The sequence below is a fragment of the Rousettus aegyptiacus genome, unplaced genomic scaffold, assembly GCF_014176215.1.
Source record: "Rousettus aegyptiacus isolate mRouAeg1 unplaced genomic scaffold, mRouAeg1.p scaffold_m13_p_3, whole genome shotgun sequence".
Lineage (NCBI taxonomy): Eukaryota > Metazoa > Chordata > Mammalia > Chiroptera > Pteropodidae > Rousettus > Rousettus aegyptiacus.
Window position 1 is genome coordinate 170,341,663 of NW_023416306.1, and position 17,006 is coordinate 170,358,668.

A 17,006-nucleotide genomic window follows, 5' to 3' on the forward strand; every position below is an offset into this window, starting at 1 on the left:
CTCCGGGCAGCGCCCGTGGGGCCGGCCTCCCGTGCCCTGTGCCTGCAGTGGTTTTTCTTTAGAGGGACCTGGAACTCCAGACCAGTTTGGACTGTCACCCGGGTGTGCCCGCATAGACGAGTTTCTGCGTTAGATGGTTTGGACCTGACATCCTTTCCATCTCTGGTCTGTGACCAGGCAGAGGCCACTGGAGTGACCGGTCACCACCACATACACTGTAGGGGGAAGGGGAGCTGTACGCCCTCTGAACCCCCACCCAAGGTGCCCCCAGGAGCCAGGGCCCTCTGCCCAGCGACCCTGCCACCCAGAACACGCATCACGCACCCACACACAGGCTTGCAAAGAGCCTTTATTTATCTAGCGCAAAGTATACACTATCACCGTCTTCTGATACTCCTTTTACTAAAATAGTTCAAATCAATGTTTTTACCACACTATCAAAAAGTTCTATTTCTTTTTCTCTCCCCAAATCAAAGTGGTTCAATAGAAGGTAGAAATGGGCACAGGCGTCCGCTCCCAGCCACGCCCGGAGCCAGGGAGGGGCTGGCCCTCTATTTCCTACAGAAAATAGAGCGTGGCTGCTGGCCCGGGGTCAGGAACCAGACATTCCAGCCCTTTCCAGAAAGCAGCACGGAATCTCCCCAACATTATGAAAAATATACACCTCTACCGCTCCGCAGTCATGCATTCGGGTTGTTTCTTTAAAAAAAAAAAAAAATCAGTAGTATCTTGTTTCCTCTCAAGTTTTCAAGGAAAAAAATGAAAGGTCACTTTTTTCCTCTTTCAACACTGACCTAGCTAATCACTGGTGAGGATACACCACCCTAAAAACGAGCTCAGCAGACGCCACCCAGGTGAGGCGGAAGGGCGGGCTCCGTCACAGTGGGACCTGAAGCCACAGTGCAGTCGGAGTCACAAGGGGCTTCAGGTCTGAGATCAGAGTTTTGAAAAGGAAAGGGACCTTTATGAAAGGACACCGAGTTCGGCAACACCCCCACCCCAGCATGGCCTCGGGGGGCCGGGGGGCACCCGGAGTCACCCTCCATGCTCCTTGCAGTGGCAGAGCTGGGACTCCCCTGAGCTGGCCCTTGAGGCGAGGCCCCTCAGAGCCCCCCAGCCTGCAGGCTCCCCCTGTAATTGCGCACTGCGCCCCGTGTGTGGGGTCAGGCAGAGGCGCTGCTGGCTTGTCTGAAACAGCTTATGTGAGTGAGACCACTGTCACAGGTACAGTCCCGTGGCAGAAAGCCACCCCGTGCAGTCTGGCTCAGGGACACAGGCAGGGCAGGAGGGAGACGCGGCACCTGGCTCATCCCGCCTCCACGGCAGGCAGGAGGGTCCTGGCGGACATCCCCCACCTGATCCCTGGGGCAGGGTCACGTCCCCCAGAGGAGAAAGGTCCCCTCAGGACTGTTCTTCCTGGGTCAGAGGCCAGGAGCCCTTCCTTATTGCTTATTTTCAGTCATGGCAAAGCCAACCTGATCCGAACATGTCAAATGGACTCCCACACTGGCTCCCACCCCAAATGGCCCACCCCCTCAGCTGCTCTGTGGTTCCCTGGACTCCAAGGCCAGAGGGGGCCTCTGTACCCCAGCTCACTGCCCACCAGGCAGGAATCGCCCAGTACCGTGACCCTACTCCAAGTGCATGACGGGGTGCTCACCACCTGACCTGACAGCAGGTTCCTTCCAGGAGAAGCCCACAGCTTCCTGTAACACCGAGGGCAAGAGGGACACGCCCGTCCCTGTCGACAGCACCCACCTAGCACTCCCTGGGCACGCGGAGGGCCAGGAGCCCTTCCCCTGAGTGTATGACCCAAGGGCACCACTGGCAAAGAGCCAGGGGGAACCCTCAGGGTCCCCGCTGGGGGGAGGAGCAGGGCAGCCTCTCCCGCCCCCTACCTGGTTCCCTCCCTCACCCGGTCCTGTCCCTCACCTGTGTGATGTAAAACCACCTCTGGGGCTCGTCGAGTGCTGGCCGCGTGAGGTCGCACGGGGGACAGAGGGGGACGTTGCAGGGCACGCCCAGCGGCCTGTGCCTGCCGGCCCGCTCCTGGGATCCCGCTCGTCACCTGCCACCGGTCACCTGCTCCCTCTGGACCTCACCCTCCTCACAAATTTTAAAATTTACTTACTGCTCTTTACAGTTTATACATGGTCATTTATACTAACGGTCTCATTCGATCCCCAGAGCCCTGCGAGGGGGCCTCATGCTCCTATTCTACAGTGGGGGACCCTGAGGCTCAGTGGGGGGACTGTCCGCCAGATGGGACAGCAAGGCAGCAGGACTCAGCGTGGGCCTCCGCTCCCTGCCCACCCCGTCCGCCTCTGCAGCAGGTGCCCCCTGTGGGCTCACGCGCTGTGAGCGGGGACACAGGCTGACAGCAGCTCATGGCCCTTGACCACGAGCATGGCTAAGAGGACCTCCAAGCCCTCGTCCTGCACCAGGGGCCTGGAGGGGCCGGGTGACTTGCTGAAGGTCACACAGCACCTTAAAGCCAGGTCAGGCTCCTTCCAAGGAGAGCAGAACTCGTCACTGCGGCCAGAGGCCCGGCCGTGGCGGAGGCTGCTCATCCGGAGAGAGAGGCATGGGGCTCAGCCAGGGACTCGGCCTTCGGCCTCCCCACGTTCCCTGGCCCATCGTGAAACGGAGATGCTGCAGGCACTGGGCAGGAGGGACCAGAAAAGATAGAGGACAAGCCGGCACAGGACAGGGTGACGTTGCAGAGTGGGGGTGGCAGGTGGGGGGCATGGACTCTAAAAACAGGCGCCAGCTGACGGCAAAGGGGCTGGGCACAGGGGCCAGAGGAAGAACCGCGGGCGCCTCCGGCCAGCCACGGGCAGGGGCGTTCCCTGATCTGTGACCCACGCGACCCGGTGCGTAGAGAGCCAGCGCTGAGGTCACAGCACGCGGGTGAGGAGAGGTGCTGGCTCCCTGCGCCGGAGCCAGATGCCAGTGGCCTCTGCCTAGTGCAGGTGGCAGCCAGGGCATGGCGGGCTGGAGGCGGCGCCCCTCCCCCGAGTCTGGGACCCGCCTGGCACGGCTGCTGGGCCCGGCGTCTTGGAGCGGCCTTCAGTTGCCACCAGGCCGCCGAGGGGGAACGACGCTGTCCAGGTTGCTGAGCGGCAGGGAACAGCCGGCGGCGTCGCGTCCCCCCGTTTGCTGGTGTGTGAGGTGACAGGCGGGGGCCCGGCCATGGCAGGCAGCGTCCTATGTACAATTCATCACAGGAGAAGAAGACAGTGGCTCGGCCAGAGGGCCTGCTGCTCCCTCTGGGGACCCCGGGCAGGGACAGTCCATGTCCGTGGAGGAAAGGCCTACAGAGGCCCCTTGAACTGGTTCCCAGACAGGTGCTGCCGGATGGAGGGCTTGGAGCTGGCGGCATCCCCCAGTTTTCTCCAGACCACCTGGGGCAGAGGGGAGGCGTGAGTGGCGCCCCCCGCCCCCCCGAGCCTACCGCGGCCACGCACGTGCCGCCACGCGCCCCACGTCCCCAGAGCCCCGAGGCCAGGCGGGGACAGAGACCACGTCTTCACACAACCATCCTCGTGGCCACACCCGTCATCCCGAGCGAGTCGCCACTGGGGCGCAGGCTCGGCCTCGGGCTGCCCAGTGGGCCCGGCGACCCAGGAGGCAGCAGGAGAGGCGGGCTCAGACCTGCCCCGCGGAAGGCCCTGGCCCAGCCCCGGGGAACCACCCTCCCCCGCTGGCTCCTGCAAGGGTCCAGGCACGCGTCGGTGCGGCGGGTCGGGAGGCCAGGGTCTCCCCACTTCCACAAGCAAAGGCAGCACCGGCCCTGCAGACCCACGGGCTGGAGGCTCCTGCCTGCACCACCGGAGCAGCCACAAGGGGCGCCAGCCAGCTGGGAGGCCAGAAGCCAGACCCCTGGGGCTGGCCCCAGGGCTGGGGCACATGGGGTCAACCAGACCAGACCCGAGGGGTAGGGGCACACTTCCGGGGCAGGCCTGTGGAGATCAGGAACCCCATTCCCTGGGAAGGCGGGGCAGAGTTCCCGGCTCCACCGCCTCCTCCCGGCCCTCCAGGCCGCCAGCCTGTCCACACGGGAAGGAGGCGGCGACCTCACGCACAGCGCCAGGCCCGGGCGCCCGCCCCCACCCCAGACCCCCGCCACGGCCCGGCCCCACACGAAGCGCCTCACATTGCACATCTCACGGACGATGGCCTTCTCCTCCTCGCTCAGGTCACCCTCGCGGCTGTCCGGGAGCTGCCGCTCCAGGTTCTCGTGCACCTCCAGGACCTGCGGGCGATGGGGCTCAGGGTCAGGGGCCTGGAGACCTGCAGGGCAGGCCGTCCTCCCTCACTGTGCCCTTTCCCCTCACCCCAGTGACAGTGTAGACGCCACGCAAGGACAGCAGCACCACCGCGTCACCCCTAGGGGCAGGGCCCGTCCTCGGGCGGGGGGCTCACGCCGACCCAGGGCCCCAGCCCGTGATCAGTGGGCACGAGGACTGAGGCCAGCACCCGCTCATGCACGTGCTGGTGTGTGTGTGTGTGTGCGCGCCCGTGGTGCACGCGCGGGTGCAGGGACCAGGGTGCAGAGGCCTGAGCGGGGCGGCAGCTGCTCCTGGAGGGGACACTGGGCCTGCGAGGCCTGAACTCAAGTCCTAGCCTCGCCCTGCCTTGACTCTGACCTTGAGGGAGCGCCTGCCCACCTCCCCGGGCGCAGGGATGGCAGACAGGTGACACACTGTCACCACCACCTGGCGCCTCCGAGTCCCTCCACACAGGGTTCCAGGCAGGCACAGCTACCCAGCCCCCCACACAGAGACGAAAGCCCCTCCCTGCTGCTCAGATGCCCCCAGAGAAGGCAAACGTGGGGCCCTGCGGCGCTCCAGGGAGCGGGCTCCCGGGGGGAGCGGGAAGTGGGTGCGGGTGGGCAGCTTCGAGCTGGCTTCGCGAGTTCAGAGGCACGCGCGGGCATTTTCCTTCCAGGTCACACGGTTTCAGTGCACTGGCTAGAGGCCACGGTCGACATCCTCGGCAGGTGTCCTCCTCGGCACAGGCTGGCCGGAGCCCCAGGCTCAGCCTTGAGATCACACTGATGCTTCGCCCTCAACCTTACCAAAGGCTGGCGAGGCCTGGTCCTCACCTTCATCGCGTGCACGACAGCCTCGGGCTTCTGTCCTGCGGGGCTGTAGCCGGTGGAGGGGGGCGAGGACAGCTCAGGCACCGGACAGACCGGACCCTGTGGGAAGGAATCACATGGTTCAGCTCACCCTGACTGGCACCCAGGTGAGGCCACAGGTGAGTCCGATGGCGAGCGAAGTCCCCCGTTCTGTGGGGCTCGGGCCCGGGCAGGGAGAACTGGGTGGGTGACGGGGGAGAGGCCTAGGCCAAGGCCGAGGGGCAGCACCTGGACACCACCGCGTCCCGTGGGCTCCTCTGCACAGAACACGCGGAAGGTACACTGTCCATGGTGCAAAGGGGGATGCAGGCTGGCAAAGATCACCTGGCAAACCCCAGGTGGCCGGACTCCGAGCCCCCCCCCGGCTCCCCCAGCCACCCAGCGGGTGATTCAACTCGCCTCCACCGCCACCTCCCCCACCTCCCCCACCCCCAGAGTCTCTCCCAGCCCTGAGCCCTGCCTCCCAGCCCTGTCTGACCACCTGGCTACCTGGCCACCTGATTCAGCAAACATACTAATTGGCAATTAGGGGATCAACTCCCACAGCAGCCTTGGGGGGAGGGGTCAGAGGTCGAGCCACGTGAAGAAGGGGTCTAGACTCCCAGCACCTGTCTACCTGTGGCCAAGGCCAAGTGTCTGCCCAAGGCCCCCCAGCTTTTCCCCACAAGGGACACTGGCCCAAGTGTCCAGGGTGCAGGGCTTCTGCCTCAGGCTGCAGGGGGACCCCCAGACTCGGGCTCCACTAAAGGAGCTCACAGACAGGGAAGCCTCAAGGATGGAGCCCCGGGACCAGAAAGTGTGAGGAGGTCAGAGCAGGCTGGGCGTGGGCCTGAGGGAGCCAGACAGAACCACCAGCATGTCCCAGTGAGCACACGGGCACGGAGAAGACCCCCAAGCTGGGTTCCCGTCTCTGCATCTCGGCTCCCCTCCCGTCAGCGGGCCAGATGCCTCCTCCAGCACCTGGACCAACCTGGGGCGCTCAGCTGAGAGCCATCGCCCTGGGAGCCTGCCCAGTCAGACACGCCGTGCAGAGACCCTCAGGGCCCGAACCTTCTGCCTGGCAAACCCGGCTCTCTCCCCACCTGCCTGCCCGGCCTGGACCTGCTCCCAGGGCCTCGCCGCTCACCCCGCTGAGCCCCTCAGCCTCGGGGTCAGGGAAGGCTGGGCATGGGCAAGGCTCTGCTGGCTGTGACTCAAGCAGGGCCCAACCCACTCTGCCTCAGTTTCTTCATCTGAACAACAGAAAGGGACCCAGTGTCCCAGGGTGTGGGATGCAGCCTGGTGGCTGTTTCCCTAACTGAAGCCCAGGCTGCCTGGCCCCTGGTGCCAGGCCAGGTCTGTCATATGGGGGTGCCAAAAAGATCTGGGGGCTCTGGGGGCCAGGCTGGGGGGCAGGTGGAAGGCAGGCCACACACACAGGTGCACAAGAGGCAGACAGCTGCACTTCCCTCCACTGGCCAGGAGGGGGCGGCAGCCACACACGTACAGCCCGGCACCTGGACCTCGGCATCTCTGGCCTCCGGTCCCATCTGCACCGGGGGCACCCTGAACCACCTGCTCTGAAACGGGGCTGATTCCTGGCGCAAAGGCAGGAGGGGAGCCAGGAGTGGCCAGGGGAGGCTGTGCCACGCAGCACGTCCGGGCTCACCTCGCCAGGCTGCCCGCGAGGCAACGGAATCCTGCAGATGAAGCCGCCATGAGGAGTGGTCACAAGCAGCCAGGACCATCCCCTCTGGGGCATCCCCCAAGCACAGCTCACCCGGAAGGCCTTCCGTGGGGTGGGGGGGGGGGGGGTGGACGACAGACCGCCGAGCCCGGAGCCACCTCACGCTCTCTCAGCCCACTGAGTGGTCACTCCCGCCCTCCGGGCAGACGCTACCTTTCTACACCTTTCTTCCCAGACGCGGAGAGCGAGGCTGGACAACTTGCCAAGGCCAAACGGCTCGTAAACAACGGGGCTACGCTTCGAGCCTGGGTCTGTGAGACTCCAGGGTGGGCGCCAAAAGTGGGGAGCCCGGTGTGTACCCAAGAGAACTGAAAGCCGACGTCCCCCCAGGAGTGTGCACAGCGGCTGTCAAAAGCCTGATCCTCCTCTCGGGGGGCTGATGAGTGCAAACCACCTCGCGCCCCTCACAGCTCTTACCGTGAGGCCCTGAGTCCGGGGTCCAGCCGACATCCCCCTGCAGCCCAAGGCAGAGGCCTTGCACCCTGCCCCCCAGCCACCTGGGCCAGTGACCCTCGCAGGAAGGAGCTGGGGGGCCCTGGGCAGACACTCGGCCTTGGACACAGGAGGCAGGGGATGGGAGACACAGTGGGTGTGGGGGTGGGGGCACTGGGGACAGCGAGCCCAGCAGAGAAGGGGCGCCCCACCAGAGTCGCCGGTTTCACCTTGGGACCCTCTGATGCGTGGACTATCTGCCCTTGCCGTCCCCTGGGACCTGCAGGTAGCTTACAGAAGACGTGCCCACGTGTAGAGCAGCCTATACCGCTGGCAGCATCCAAGACAGAGGCTCCCCAGGGCCCAACAAGGGCGTGGTACCTATGGACCCCTGGCCTCTGAGCCTCCACCTGGCCCCGCCCCTCCACTGCTGCCTCAAGACTCCCCAACCCTCTCCGCCCACCCCAGGGACCTGCCCCCAGCCGTGGTGGAGCCTCATGCTGCCCCTGGCCCCCAGGCCTAGGTCAGCCCCACACCGGCACACACTAGCCAAGTGACACCGGCAATCCACCCCACCCCGGAGGCCTGGCGCTTCACGGCAGCTGGCCAGGCCTGCAGCACTTTACAGTTTGCAGACCACCGTGGGGGCTTCTGGACAAGCGCACGCCATCACTACGAGTCATCGGGGTTCCCACGGGCGGTCAGAATGAACGAGGGGGGCAGGACATGGAGGAGCCGCCCCTGTGGGTGCCGCCGGCATCTCGAGCCTTTTCCTCATGAAGACTGGAACCTTGTTCAGCCACAGGCTCCTGGATAAATATTTGGATTATCTGCTGTCAGCGGGCCCTGCGCAGCGTCAGCAGCGACGCCCCTGGAGGAGGTGCGAGGGCCTCTGAAGAGAAACAGACCGCCCGGCCGGCAGCCAGCGGCAGCGCCCCCCACGCCTGCCGGCGCCGAGGCCCGCGAGGCCCGCGGGGCCCTGCTCGTCCCCGCTGGCCGGGACGCGGGGCAAACGGCAAGGCCGGGCCCCCGGGGCGAGGGTCCAGGCCCACGTGCCCACCTTGCAGGATGACCTGAGGCCTGCTGCGCAACTGTTCACGGGGACAGGAAGGGGCCCCGCCTGGCTGTGAGGCTTCCGTGCACGGAGGGCACGTAGCGGACACTCCAGAAACGCGGGTCGTTCTGATTATGACCATGTTCAGAGCTCAGGAGGGCAAGTGCTTCTTGGGCAGCGGGTTTCAGCATGGCCACAGACGTGGGCAATCACCGTGAGAGAACATTTCTGTCACCCCCAAAAGAAACCCTGTACCCATTAGCAATCTCTACTCATCCTGGCCCCCTCCAACCCCTGGGCAGTCACGCGTGGGCTCTCTGCCCCTAGAGGCCTGTGCATTCTACAGGTCTGAGGGAGGCATTCACCCCGGGGCGCAGCCCTGAGCTAGCCGTCCACCTCCCGGGGGGCCCAGGCCAGGATAACCCTGGAGGCCCCTGTAGATAACTGAAGTTCACGCCCTCGGTCACAGAGCCGGGGTGGTGTCCCCCGCATGTGTGAGCCCAGCCCCGCCCCAACCCCCACGCTGGCCAGCACTCCCTCCGCGGTGTGCCCAAGGAGAGAGAGACTCATGCTCAGCAGCAGGTGGCTGCACCTGGGCAGCTGCTCTCGTGGCCTCTGGACACTGTCCTGTGCTGCCACAATGTCACCCCAAGTTGTCTCCACCTCTAACTGCCACGCTGGGCCCTTGCGAGCCTCCAAGGGCCAGTCGGGGAGCCCAGGGCCCTTCCCGGGAGGGTCGGGGAAGACGGCCGAGGGATGAGGACGGCTGTGCCTCCACCCGCTGTCCTCCCCTGACCTGGAAGCGGCTCTGGCAGAAGCCAGGGGTCCCCCAACGGCTCGGCCACGGACTGTCCACGGCCCAGGCACGTCGCCAGCCGGCCTGAGCCTCCTCGCCCCTCAGCTGGAACGGGGACCAAGGCTCCGAGCCACACAGGACAGCGGCTGCTGGCCGAGAGGCACTCACATTCTGCAAGGAGTCCTGGTAGGAAGGGGGCAGGCTGGCGAGCTGGGACTCCGAGTGGTACGGGGACAAGCCTTTCCGCAGCGTCCGGAACTCCCCGGGGCCGGCCTGCGGCAGAGGAGGGGGAGAGGTTAGACGCGAGGGGCCAGCCGGGGGGCGCACGGGCTGCACCCCTTCGGGACCCGCAACTGCTGCCCCCTGCCCCGCCAGGGACGAGACACCCCGCCTGGGCCCTGGCAGCTGCTCCGTCCCTCACGGCTGCCGTCTGGTCTGGGCACCGGCTTAGAAGCCATGCGCCCCACCCCCCCGCCCCCCGCTGGAGCCCCTACATCCCGCCCCGGCAGGGGCCAGCAGCGGGGCCTTGGTGCGCTCCCCACCCGCTGTGTGCTGCGCACGCGCACTGCTGACCCGCTGGACACACAGGGGAGGGGGGAGGGGGAGGGCGTGGCTCTCCCCGCAGCCCTCGTTCCTCTGCTCCGGCCTCTGCCACGTGGGTCCCCCCACCCCCTCTCCAGGCCTGGGGCCAGTTCCACAGGAAAGTCCTCCTGCCTCCCACGGGTGCTGGGGCTCGTTTACCGGGTGAGCCCATCAGAGCGCCCTGTTCAGGGAGCTCTGCACGTCAGCCTCCGCCAGACGACATCCCAAAGGGGGACCCCGAGTCTCACGCCTCTGTATCCAGGGGAACCAGAGCAAGGTGGGCTCAGAGCTGAGGCCCAGGGAGCACTCAGGAGGGAGGCAGGGAGGGGGGGGAATGGGTGTTCGAGGAACGAGTGAGTGAGTGAGTGAGTGAGTGAGTGAGTGAATGAATGAATGAATGAATGGAAACACACACCTTTGGTCTTAGGCGGCTGCCTTCAGGGCAAAGCAACCCCCTGCCAGACGCTGGGGGCTGGGGGCTGGGGGCTGGGGGCCGGGGCCCAGCGGGGAGAGGAGGACTCAGGCTCCACCCCGCCCGGGCCTCCGGCTGAGCCAGTGACTGGCCCAACCAGCCTCTTCCACTTCGAAGGAACTGAGGGAGCTGTGCTGTGCAGATGAAATGCAGGGGTCTGTCCTGTGCCTGGCAGGCTGCAGAGTCACCCACAGACCTGGGCAGGACTGACAGCAGCCGCGCCTGGGGGCCCCTCGTCCCGACCACCAGGCGGCCCCCAAAGTGCGGCTGGGTCTCACCAGGGAGGCTTGGGCACGGCCTTCGATCTTGAAATGGGCCTGTCACGCCCCTCGCCATGGCTGTGCCTGGGTCGACCAGAGGTGTGGGAGCCCGCGGTGGCTCAGCGCTCCCGGGCCTGGCCAGGGGTCCCGTCGAGTCACCCCCGTCACGGGGTGCCAGAGAGAAAGAGGCTGCAGCCCCTGCCCAGCCCGTCACCCAGCTCTCACTCACCAGCCCCCGGCTCGTCTCTCCTGGGGGGAGGCACCCCCAGCTTCACGGGAGATGAAAATCCCAGACTTGTTTTCCTGGCAAAGTCTCTATCACAGTACGACATCTTGCCCAACAGAGCGTGTGCTGGGTTCTAAACCCCAAGGCACCGGACATCCACGCCAGGTGCCACTGGACCCTCACCTGCCCTGACGCCCTTCTGCAGGGACAGCCCCACCTGCTGTACCAGGTGGCCAGAGAAGGTTCAGAGACCAGGTGTAAGGCCTGAACCGGGCACGCGTGCGCACACACACGCACACGCACACACACATGCGCACACGCCAACGTTCGTTTGGCCGCAAGGCCAGGGGTTTGGGCCGCTGCTCCGCTGCCGGCCCTGGACCGGGGCAGCCGGGCGCTGTCCTGTCCTTGCGCGCCCGCCGTCCAGACCCTGCTGGGGGCGAATCTCGCCCCCTCCCAGCTTCTCCGGCCCTGGACCAAGCGGGCTCCCAAGCCGCCCACGTGCTGTCACTCGGAACACCGCATGTCGCACCTCCCCCGCCCGGCCGGTTTCCCCGGGAGGAGGTGTGTGCGCGGGGGCGGGGGGCGGGGGTGTAATTAGCCGCATCGCTGCCCACCCCGGCCTTCGGTGACCATCTACAAATAATTGCACGTCCACGGGATTTTACCAGCAAGGCTCGGAGCTGGCGGGGAAATGCACAATCTCTCATTAGGGGCCATGTGGCTAATGACGCATCGAAAAGAACCATAATTGCACTTAAACCCAAATTAAAAATCCTGGTGTTTGCCGGTTGGGGCCCGGGAGAAAGCGATCCCGAGGTATTCTTCGCTGAGGGGAAGGCAGTGGAATGGCCTTCGGGGCGGCTGGGCCGGCGCCTCGGGGCGCGGGGCACTGCTGCTCCCCCGGAGAGGACGCCTGCCCACCGGGAGCCCCCTAACGTGGCAGACGGGGTCTGACACATGACCCACGGGAGGCAGGGGCCGGCACAGCTGTGCCCAAGTCCTTGAAAGGGACAGAAACGAGACCCAGTGCTACAAAAACGGCACTGCTCCCCGACCCCGCCCCGCCCAGTCCCCACACCCGAGGGCAGCAGGAGAGTCCTGGGCCAGGAGCGGACCGGGAGGGAGACGCAGGCGGCCGCAGGGCCCGAGGCCGCCGTGAAGGCCACGGGCTCCGTCCAGGGCCGCCGCCCCAACGCTGCCCGGCTCCGGGCCGCCAGCCCCGGCGTCTCCCGGCCCCTGCGCTGCTACGGAACGCCACCGCCTCCCCACCAGGGGCTCCCGCTTGCCGAGCTGTGCGGGGTCCCCTGGGGCCACCCCCACACTCCCAGGAGCAGAAAAGAAACAGGCTGCAGGCAGGCACGGAGGAAAGGAAGCCCCGCCTGTCCACGTGGGGCTCCTTGTTTGGGGGACAGGCTGCTGTGGGAAGGTCCACTTTCGGGGGTTCACTTCAAGGACAGCAACTCTTGCCCCCTCCTTCCTACACCCAAGGGGCTTCTGGCCTCCTGAGTGGGACCTCTCACTGCAGCAGTTTCATGTGCAAGAAGCACCTACTGTGTGCCCCCTGGTCGGGAGGTGGCACCTGACTAAGGGTGGGGGCTGGAGGGGGAACACCAGCACAGGGGCACCCGGCTCCCTGCCCAGCTGTCCGCCTGCAGGTGACCGCTCAGAACCCCAGACCCAGGACCCTGGGCCAACTTGTGCGTGGTGACCAGGGGCAGGAACCCCTCAGAGGGGCCATCCCGGTGCAGGGGCGGGTGAGTGTCTCGGTAACGCCCACCTCGGCGTCTCTCAGCGGGGTGGGAGCACAGCACCGGGTCCCAGGGGTGCCCGCTTCCTCCTGGGCCAGCCGAGAGCCACCGCTGACTCAGGCGGCCTTGGCAAACCCCTCCTCCCACGCTGCGCCCGGGGTCCACGCTGCCGAGTGGAGATGGCAGTGACCAGCCCTGCTGCCCTCACAGGTAGGGCGGGCACAGGCAGGCGTGGAGCACCGCAGGGGCCGGGGGGTCACTCCCTCAGTGCTCTTCCTGTCCTTTTGTAAAGCTGGAAATTGACGCCAGCTCAGAGTGGGGGCAGGTCCCGGGAAGATTCCTCTAAAGGCAGAACCAGGGCCCCTGGGTGGTGCTCGGCTCCCGGAAGGGACAGGAAGGGTCCCAAGTGTGGGGACCCAGAGCAGACAGTGCATCACACAGCCCTCCAAGCAGCCGCCCCCGCCCCGAACACCACGGACACCACAAACACCACGGCACGCGAGCCCCGCCGGGCAGCGCTACCTGGAGCCAGCTCCTCCGGACGTGGGGGCGGGGCAGCTGGAAGGGAAGAGAGGCAGTGTCACCCAGCAAACGCCCGCCGCGCCCCTCGCCTCTGCCCCCCGCCCTGGACACCCAGCAGCGCAAAGCCGCCAGGACCTCGGCTCGGCCGGAGGGGTTCTCCCGCACCACGGGCCGGGGCAGGGGGTCCCCGAGGCACCTCACAGGAGCCCCACGATTTTAAAACTCCAGATTTAACAAGCACTGACCACGTCGGCCACTCACTGGCACTGGGACCAGACCTTTCGCAGGCCTCCAAGGCTCACACCAGAATGCAGCTGCCCCAGGAGAGAAAAGCAGCCCTTCTGAGAGGGCAGGGTGAGGTGCACGGGCCTGGAGACACCCCCAGATCCAAGCTAGCTCGGAGTGGCCGGGTTGGGACATGCCCCCACTGGCCCCCGCTCTGTCCTCAGGGCCTTCGCAAGAGGGAGTACCGAACAGATTTACTTCCTTTTTCAGTGTTAAGAGAACTCACATGCAGGCTACCAAGAACGCTGCTGGGGGCCCAGAAGGTTCTTCCTAATATGCACTGAGATGGGGCAGCGTGACCCGCGTGTGGTTAACTCCCTCACTCTCCGCAGCTGCCACCGCTCCCCGCCCCACGCAGTTTCTGGCCCTCGATCCCATTTTCCAAACCTGTTCAGACCTCGAGGCCTGTGACGGGTGGCTTGCGGACCAGGTCCCCTCCACAGGAGCCGTCACCTCGCATGGGCCCACCTCTCTCTAAGGAGAGAGGTGGGCCCCCTTGGATTGGATGGGACACAGGCCTGCAAGATCCAACCCGCACTGCGACTGCACGGATCTGAGCACCCCGCCCACCTTCCAGGCCTCTTGCACATAAACGGGGGTCAAGAAGGACACTCAGCCGCCAGGTGGCCCACGGGCGATGTCGGTGCCGCTGGCCAGCCCAGCCTCGTGTCGTCCAGGACCTGCCCTTTAATCCTGCGGCCGGCACCACTAGGGTCCCGGCTTTGCGCATGGGAGGCTAAGCCACTGGCCCAAGGCCATCCCGATGGTAAGTGGCACACCATCCCCTGGCACCAGAAGAAGGTGAGAGGTTGCTACCGCCCAAGGCGCTCCGCAGATGCGGGCTCCGATCAGAGCCGCACGGACGGACCGGACGTCTCACACGGAGGAAAACCGAGGCACCAGGAACGCAGACTGTTGCCTACGGGGCCGCCGCAGGGGCGGGCCGGCCGGTGCAGGCACTTTCCGGGCCCGGGGCACTTTAATATGCCACCAGGCGGATGACAGCGTTGCTGCAGGCTGAACTGTGGCAATTCCTGAGGTGGCGAGCTCACGCCCAGGACCTCCAACCGTGACCTGTTTGGAGATGGGTGACCGAGGTGACCGAGTTAAAGTGCGGTCATCAGCGTGGGCCCTAATCCTACGCGACCACTGTCCTCATAAAAGGGACGCAGACCCACACAGAGGGAAGGACTATGTGGCCATCGACCAGCCCCGGAGAGAGGCCCGGGACACAGCCCCTCCCCCCCACCACCACCCTGATCTTGGACTTCCGGCCCCAGAACCGTGAGCCCAGTAGGTGCTTCTGTGTTTCAGCGGCCCTTGCGGACTAACACGACCGCCCCGGCCAGGAAATCCTGCTCCTCCTCCTAGGCCTCAGTTTCCCCCTCTGTGCTTGGTGTCAATCCTGGGGTCGCTTCCAGCCTGAGCATTCGGCCACCAGTGTGGCTCAGCAGGACGGGGGAAAGAGCAGGCCGGGAAGGGCGCAGGGGGCGGGGGGGCAGGCAGGCTGGGGGCTGTTCAGTCACAGGCCTGGCCCCCGGCCTGCACTCCCCCACATGGCCGCCCGCTGGCCCGGTGGGACACGGCACCGCGGGCTTCTTGCGCCTTTGTGAAGCTGGCTTCTGAGCGCACACAGAGGCTTCATTTATCAGCCCAGCAGGGGAGTTAACCGAGGAAAAGACAGCGCTGAGGCCCCAGCATCAATGACAGCCGCCCCCACCCCAGTGCGGCCGGGCACAGAGAATCCGCAGGAAAAATAACAATGTGTACGGGGGCCCGAGATGAATCACCCCGGAGGAAGCAGCTGCATCGATGAAATCTTAAAGCCGACAAGAGAAAGAGAATGCGAGCCGTACTACAGTAACTCGGTCTGTGAACACTCCGGCTGCTTTAATTAGAGCTATTCTGGAGTTAAGTAGAGGCCGTGGGGGGAGGGGGCGGGGCAGCGGGAAGCGGGAATTCGGATGGGCCCTCTGCCCTCCCACCCAAACCCCAAAGCAACACCTCCTTAAGACTGTGAAAAGAATAACGTTGCTCTCCAGCTCTCTGCCAACAGGCAGGTCCCCTACTCCGCACAGAGCTGGGGGTTCCCACGCAATTTGATGTCAGCGATAAGACTTCAGTGCCAGAATCGTAAAACCACACAAGCCAGAGCTCATGAGGCCAAGGCCGGAATCCCACCCACAGCAGCAACCTCTTTCTTCAAGATTCCCAATCACAGTCATCCATCCATCACTTGATTACCTCTAAAGATGATACTCTCACTACCTTATAAAGCAGCTCACCCTTGGCTGAGCAGACCTTCCTTATCCTGGGCAGGAACAAGCCTCCCCTCTTGGCCGAGGACTCCAGGTTGGGGGTGAGGTGGGGTGGGGAGCTGCCAGGGGCTCTTCAAAATGCATCCACCTGGTCCAGTTGAGCTGAGCACTGGAGATGCAGACTTGGCCCCTCAGACCCTACAGCCAGTGCTTAAGTAGCTGACAGTCCAGCAGGCGTGGGGACCAGGCTCCCCAGGGGGGGATTCGACACCCTACCAGCAGGGGTGGGCAGCCCACAGGGCGAGAGCTCAGAGCAAGCACAGAGCCACGTGGGGGTGAGTGGGAAGGCTGACGGCAAGAGGCCATTCCTGAGCTGGGAGCCCATGACTTAGGGGAGTCTGGGAGTCCATCTTCCCTGGACCCCCTCAGAATAAGGCCAGTACTCTCACATGGGTCGAGCCCTGGTCATGGGGCTCTCCCCACCCCCGGTGTCCGCCGGCATACCCCTTGTGCACGTGAGTCCGGCTGGCTGGGACAAGGAGGTGGTCAGGCTGGGACAGGTGTGAGACCGGACAGCAAGCTCCCTGACCGCAGGCCTCCGCCTGGTCAGCCCTGCACCGCAGGGCCATGCACACAGCGGAGGGAGCCCCGGGCTGTCCATTTTATAGGTGAGCAAACAGGGACATGAGGCGGCTTGAGGATCCTTACACGGCTGGTCCACCTGAGCCGCCCTCGGCGTGAGCTGCCACCAAGAAGCCTGGAGGGAGGGGGCGGCCCGTCTCCCACCGTCTCTGTCACTCGCTTCTCCTGCAGCGCCCTCCTCCAGGGCCGGCGACACCCGCCCGCCCCCACGGGCAAGCCCCGGTGACGGCGCTGGCGGGGGCGGCCGGGGCCCCGTGGGTGGACCTGGGGACGCCTGCCGAAGCCGGCGGCGCCTGAGTGCTCGTCCCGCCTGCAGGTCGAGGGCGAGACGAGGGTGGGCGGTCGTGATGCACCAGCGCGGCCGCGGCCACAGTGCCCCACGGCTGCCTTCCTGCTGGCACTCCGGGTGCAGCCCCGGCTCCCACTCACTCACCGAGAGACCCTCGGCGAGGCCCCGGCCCACCTGCAGAGTCCCTGCTGAGGAGGAGACGGGGGATGGGGCCTGGGTGGCCGCCCACCACGACACACGCTCCGCCGGAGCGGCTCAGCTTCGCGAGGCTTCGTTCGAGGAAAAAGAAGGTCTACGGAAATTAGACACTTGGGACCCTCCGCACGGGGTGGTGGTCTCTGAGCGCTCAGCGCTTCTCCTGTCCCAGCAGAGAGTGGACAGAAACTCGGGCTTGGCCCTAAGTCCCAATCTAACTGCCCGCAGCCAGCCGCCCCGTCAGACAGGGTCTGTGCCTGGCGTGCATAGCCCGGCCATGGGCACAGGCAGGGCCAGAACCCACTGCTCCAGGCCGAGACACTCGCGCCCTAACGCCCCGGACGCAGGGCCCCTGTCCACCTCCGCCCTTGCA

General features: G+C 65.6%; 1 protein-coding gene across 1 annotated transcript in view; it reads right to left on the reverse strand.

The window, feature by feature from the left end:
* Positions 1 to 331: 331 nt before the first annotated feature.
* The window catches only part of CCDC85C (coiled-coil domain containing 85C), a 74,428-nt gene continuing 57,753 nt past the window's right edge, over positions 332 to 17,006 (reverse strand). Inside the window, exons 3-6 of the mRNA XM_016160403.2 lie at positions 9,320 to 9,424; positions 5,108 to 5,203; positions 4,157 to 4,255; positions 332 to 3,404 (exon numbers count right to left, since the gene is read on the reverse strand). Of these exons, the coding sequence (XP_016015889.2) occupies positions 3,315 to 3,404; positions 4,157 to 4,255; positions 5,108 to 5,203; positions 9,320 to 9,424 (390 nt within the window). The 3' untranslated portion in view covers positions 332 to 3,314. The remainder of the gene's footprint in view (positions 3,405 to 4,156; positions 4,256 to 5,107; positions 5,204 to 9,319; positions 9,425 to 17,006) is intronic.